The sequence below is a fragment of the Archocentrus centrarchus genome, unplaced genomic scaffold (assembly GCF_007364275.1).
Source record: "Archocentrus centrarchus isolate MPI-CPG fArcCen1 unplaced genomic scaffold, fArcCen1 scaffold_26_ctg1, whole genome shotgun sequence".
Taxonomy (NCBI): Eukaryota; Metazoa; Chordata; class Actinopteri; order Cichliformes; family Cichlidae; genus Archocentrus; species Archocentrus centrarchus.
This window is the reverse complement of record NW_022060256.1, coordinates 4,372,221-4,378,638: the sequence shown is the minus strand read 5'-3', so window position 1 is coordinate 4,378,638 and position 6,418 is coordinate 4,372,221. Positions and strand designations below refer to the sequence as shown.

The 6,418-nt window shown below is 43.6% G+C and overlaps 1 protein-coding gene across 1 annotated transcript; it reads left to right on the top strand.

Moving 5' to 3' along the window:
* Positions 1-3,760: 3,760 nt before the first annotated feature.
* LOC115775888 (natterin-3-like) lies at positions 3,761-5,558 on the top strand. The gene is made up of 2 exons (XM_030723398.1): positions 3,761-3,851; positions 4,405-5,558. The coding sequence occupies exons 1-2, from the start codon at positions 3,761-3,763 to the stop codon at positions 5,556-5,558; spliced, it is 1,245 nt and encodes a 414-aa protein (XP_030579258.1).
* Positions 5,559-6,418: the final 860 nt, after the last annotated feature.

The window sequence follows — 6,418 nt, the reverse complement described above, 5'->3', positions numbered from 1 at the left end:
GCTCAATTTGGACATTTATGGATGTAGTCTCTCAGGGGTGTACTCACCTTTGTTGCTGCTGGTTTAGACATTAATGGCTGTATATTGAATTATTTTGAGGGAAGAATAAATTGACACTGTTATATATGGAATGGGAAATTTGTTTTTCAACTCAAATAACCTCTGTGTACTTCTTTGGTATGTAATTGTAATTTTCTAGCACAACGACTGTATTGTGTATTATTCCTCTGTGATACTCTTTTGTATTCAAGGACACAGCAGCCAGGATGCGAGACAACGTGATAACCTTTTATTCTTCTTCCATTCCCCCCATTCCACACACCCACCTGCACCGGCCATTACAAAGACCAAGTGTGTGAAGATGAGAAAACAACTTAACTGTAAGCTGTGTCCAAGGCCATAGCGCGCTTATTATCATGCAGGTGCTACATGGTGGGGGGAACCTGAACTCCCCATGGCTAGTGGAACAAGATTGTATCAACACAATAGTATAAAGGAATGGGTGTTATTCTGTGCTTTGTTCAATGCTGGTGCGAAGGCTGTTCGTGCTGTATTGACCCCTTTGCAAAGGTTAATTCTTTACTTTCAATAAATCATCAGAAAATCAGTTTGGTTTCAGAGCTCAACTTATTTTTTCCACCACAATATAAGCTGCACACAGACTACTTTTTATTGTGTCAAAGTGTCATTCTGTCAGTGTTGTCCCATCAAAAGATATACTTAAATATCTGCAGAAATGTGAGGGGTGTACTCACTTTTGTGATACACTGTAAGTGTGTGGTTTAAGCAGTGGCGGATCTAGTATTTTTCTGAGTAAGGGGCCATCAAGGGGCCACAGTACTCATAAAGGGGCCAAGTATTTGTGGTAGATGTGGTGATATACAGACCAATAAAAGACCAATAAAAATTAAAGCCATTACATTACAAGTAAATCTTATCACCATGAGGTGTAAGAATTCAGTGAATTTAGGTGCCATTTCACCAAATAACAATATCAGACATTTCATACATTACAGCATTAACTGTTGTTGCTCTCCCTAAATGATTCCTGACCTGATGCAAAGGGACTGGAGGTGCCCTGCTCCTGACCAGCCTCTGGTCTGCTGTGTCCTGCTGCTCTCTCCCTCCTCTCACCCTGCTCATCTTCAGCTACAGACTCACTCTTCTGCTCAAAAACTGCTGAATTCCCACCTGAGACTGACCCTTTCTTTTCACATTCTTCTCTATCACTGCCAAACATTATAGTTAATGTTAACACACAAATGCAAATTACAAAGAAGTACATGAATTAGTACTACATGAATTAGTGAAATGCTAACATTCATGTCCAAACACAAGAATGGCCTCAGTTAACATTACTCTTAACTAACTTTGCTTCTTAATTTAATGTTTATCAGACTTGCGCTGTGACAGCTGTGAGTAAAAAGGGATTTATGACTTATCATTACCGACAAACTCCTCAAAATGTAGACTGGCATTGGTTGTCGGTTAAAAAACTTTATCTGCGAGATTGTTCAAATCTTTTTCTTCTGTAAGCTTTATTCATGCAGGTCATCCCTATTTAGCTCATTAGCACTACTGGTGTTTCGGCATGGAATTGCATCCACCTGTAATTTGGTCGTTGCTCTCGGACAAAGGACAGATGAGTGACAGGACAGGGGCACTTCAGGGGGCCAATCAGATTTCAGATGGGGCCAATGCCCCTGTGGCCCCGCCCCTAGAACCGCCTATGGGTTCAAGTATGAATGTGTTTGGTGGTGTTGGAGGGGCTGTAGGCGCAAATTGGCAGCCACCAATCTGTCAGACTACCTCAGGACACCTGTGGCTACATTAGTAACTTACCACCACCGAGTATGATTGAGGTGCGAATGGAATTGTAAAGCGTCTTTGAGTACCTTGAAAAATGTTATATAAGTATTATTATTATTAACTTAGTGCTGCATTAGCACCGGATGTTATGTTTACTGTTAGACCTCTACCATCCACTCAGATTAAAGCCGTGTCAGAAAGTTTCTCATTTTATTTTCTTAGTCTCCTGTTCCACCTGTGTTGTGTTCACTTTTGCTTGGTGTCATTCCCAGCTGTTTCAACTTAATACCTCATTGTGTACACAGTTACCACCACCTCTGTGTTTTTTCCCTTTGCCCTTTGCTGTGTCCTGGGTGTTGGCTTCCTCCTACTGTGCACTCTCCCAGGCCCGGATTAAGGTGGGTCTGGGCCCCGGGGCAAGGAGATTGCAAGGGCCCCCCCCTCCCCCCTCCCGCTCCGAGCCCATACCAACCCCCCCCCCCCCCCCCCCCCCCCCCCCCCCCCCCCCCCCCCCCCCGACACACACTCCCCTACAAAAGTCTCTTTCTGCTCTTCCTTCGTGCAAAATCATCTACCAACTCATCAAAGTTCAGCTGTTGCACAAACTGTGATTCAATTGCAAGAAGTGAGAGGGAGTTCAGACGATTTTGGGTCATTTTCATCCTGAGCTCATTTTTTATTCGAGCCATTCTGGAGACTGACCGTTCCCCTTCACAGTTCGTAATTGGCAGAGTCAAGAACAGTCGAAGTTGCCATATCCTGTAGCCCAGGGGCCCTTTGATTGCTGTCCCCCTAGGCGCTCTAGTCGCCGTACCGCATAGCCCAGGGGCCCTTTGATTGCTGTTTCCTGTGGCACAGGGGCCCTATGGTTGCCATATCCCGTGGCTCAAGGGCCCTTTGATAGCCGTCCCCCGTGGCCCAGGGGCCCTCTGATTGCCGTCCCCCGTGGCCCAGGGGCCCTCTGGTTGCCATATCCCGTGGTTCAGGGGCCCTTTGCCATCCCCCGTGGCCCAGGGGCCCTCTGATTGCCGTCCTCCGTGGCCTAGGGGCCCTCTGGTTGCTGTACGACATGGCCCAGGGGCCCTCTGGTTCCTATGTCCTGTGGCCGAGGGCCCTCTGACTGCTGTCACTCCCCCCAGCCCATTTCAGTTAACCCTTATAGACTAAAGAAGTACAACTAAAGAAGATCCTAGAATAGAGGGCTCTATCGCAATCAGCATCGACATCGGTATCTGGATTGTTGTTGGGCCCCCCCCTGGGCCCCCTGGATCCATGGGCCCCGGGGCGCCAGCCCCACTCGCCCGGTCGGTAATACGGCCCTGCACTCTCCTGTTTGTGTTTATCCTGGTCAAGTGAGTTTAATATTTTGAGCTGCTGGCTCCTGATCTGTTTATGTTCTAAACTCGAGCTAATAAAACCTTAGCTTTTGGAGCTTTCTCCAGTTCTATCCTCGACAACAGTTAATTGTTTTTCACAAATCACACCCTGAGTGGAGGACTGCATATTCCACCAAGAAAAATATTTTCTTGGTTTCAGTATTTTCCACCAGATATTTTTAGGCTCTCGTCGAGGAAATGTAAAAAAAGAAAAAACCCTGATCTTCTAATGCCATCCCACTGAAGAGAAAATGAAAGTGTAGAAGTAGAGACTCACCCACAGAGGTTTGCTGCTGAAGCGGACTGAAGAAGCTTTGAAGGTGAGTACTGTTTATTGTGCTCTCTGTCAATTTTTATCAATAATGCATGTTAATAAACATTAAACATTTTGCTTTCAGTACTTTCTACATGTTAGTGGTTATGTGGCACATTTCATTCATGTTTCATTCATGTTTGTGTTAAACACGTGCTCAGCAGAACTTTCTGAGAAACTCTTGATGAGGGTTCAGCAGTTCAGGGCTTTCGTTCTCACACTGCAGATAAATGATATGATTTTGTTCTGATTTCATAACCAGATGAATCTGTCGGTGTTGTTGCTGCTGACTCTGCCAGTTCTATCCCTGGCCAGCCTTCATGACTCTGAGAATATCACAGAGCAGATGAAAGGTGAACACTGCTGTCATAAATTTGGGAGATGTAATTATTATATGCTTATAATCAAATGTGTGAGAGAAACAACATCACAAAGGCCAATAAATTAAGTTAATACTGCTTTATAAGGTTTTACAAGTAACAGTAATGTAACCTTATTGTTACCATAATGCCTTATTTCAGAAAGAAACTATTGTGGATTTATCTGCAGTGAAATTGTTTATTGATCAGACTGAATTAAGTTGAAAATATATTTTTCTTTTTCCTACTATTTTTTACTGAGTGTTGTACTATAAATTGTATTTTGATACTTTGGGAATGTTGTTTATAGAAACTGTCATGTCACCTGGTTATTCTGCCTGCTTAGAGCAATCGGTATTGATTTGATTATCAGATGAAAAATGATGCAAATTCAATGCATTCATTTAAAGTCTGAAAACTTGATTATATACTGTCCCCTCATAGTCTGGTAGGTAATGATTTTCCCCTTCACATCATTTTCTGTTCAGTGTGCCCACATGTTAAAATGTCACGTCTGTCCTTTTCCTTTGTGCCCACTTGTGTACAGATTCCTCTGGAACTCCTCCAACTGCAGTGAGCAGAGCCACACTAACAACTCTGACTCTTCTAAGTGCTGCTGAGCTGAGACAGAAGAGGACAGTTCAGCCTTCTTCCCTTGTGCGCATCAATGGCACTAACCTGATGTGGGTGACCTGGAACAGCTCTCTTCTCAATGATGCTGTGTCATTTTACAACAAATATGATGATCGCCTTGATTATATCTGCAAATACAAGTGTGAAGCTGGTTTTTATACCCCCAACAAAGGTCATCGTTGTCACTATCCTAGCACAGAAACAAACAACAAAGGATTCCCCTTTGAGATTCTGGTCAACAAAGACAACTTTGAGATCCTGGAGTGGAAGGATGGTTCATCTGGTTCAGTGCCCCAGAATTCAGTCTGGACTTGCCCAGGGGAGCAAATATTTGTGGGCAACAACTATTATGGACTTGGGAAAGTGTCCACTCATGATAAAGCCTTCTACCTTTCTTATGAGGGTAGTGAATATTGGTACTACTACTATCAGGTCCTGACCATCAGCGAAAATGTAATCAGCCAACAGATCTATAATGTCCGGTACAAAACGGATGTCTCTGACGTCTTGCAATTTTTTCCTGAGGTCATGCATCGAGCGATCATCAGCAACTATGAATGCCACCCAGTGGTGCAAACAAAGACCCTCTCAAAGACCTTTCAGGTGGAGCAGAGGTGGGACTTCATCTTTTCTATCAGGTTTGGTGCTAAAACAACCATTAAAACTGGCCTTCCCTTCATTGCCGAAGGAAAAATTGAGTTCAGCACTGAGATACAGTTCCAGTTCACCACAGGAACCACTGTGATGAAGTCCAAGACCTATACTGGGTCTGTGGTGGTCACTGTGCCACCAAACCACTCCTGTGAAGTTTCCAGCATACTGCACAATAACAAAGTTGACATCCCGTTCACAGCACTCCTCAGGCGTACCTACGGTAATGGCGAGATCCACACGACATCCATCACTGGGACATATGGTACCACTCAAGTTGGAAAAATCCAGGCTGTGGTGGATCGATGTGAGCGTCTAGAAAAAGCCAAGCCTTGTCCAATCCCATCCAAATCCAGTATGATGACTAATGATGCTATGCTTTTTTCTCTTAACATCATTTTCTTATTCTGGATTTGAACCCATTCACTGCATGTGATCAACCCTTTAACACTGGGCCATCGCCATCGATACACCTGTCTTTAACACAGAGCGTATCATTGCCGAAACGTCTGATCAGGCGTACAGTGTATCACAAAAGTGAGTACACCCCTCACATGTCTGCATACACAATGAAGAGTAGTCTGTGTGCAGCTTATATAACAGTCTTCATGAAGAGCAACAATTCGTCTTTAAGATCCTCACAGAGTTCTTTGCCATGTTGGAACTTTCAGTGACCAGTATGAGAGAGTGTGAGAGCTGCACTACAAAACTGAACACACCTGCTCCCTATGCACACCTGAGACCTAGTAACACTAACGAGTCACATGACATTTTGGAGGGGAAATGACAAGCAGTGCTCAATTTGGACATTTACGGGTGTAGTCTCTTAGGGGTGTACTCACCTTTGTTGCTGCTGGTTTAGACATTAATGGCTGTAAATTGAGTTATTTTGAGGGAAGAATAAATTTACACTGTTATATAAGCTGCACACAGACTACTTTTCATTGTGTCAAAGTGTCATTTTGTCAGTGTTGTCCCATGAAAAGATATACTTAAACATCTGCAGACATGTGAGGGGCGTACTCACTTTTGTGATACACTGTACTTTCCTATCGGAAAACTTCGTCTGAAAGCTTAGAAATTGCTCTTCACACCCAATTTATGGTTATTACAGTAATTGTTGCCGGAAGTCTGTGAACGGCAGGACATTTGAAAAATGATATGTTGGCAACGACATGTTTGGTGTTAAGGGGTTTACCAAAAATGTACAGCAAAATATATTTTCTTTTATTCTCATGGTTGTAGTAAACTTCTTTTATGCTTGTTGTATTGAAACA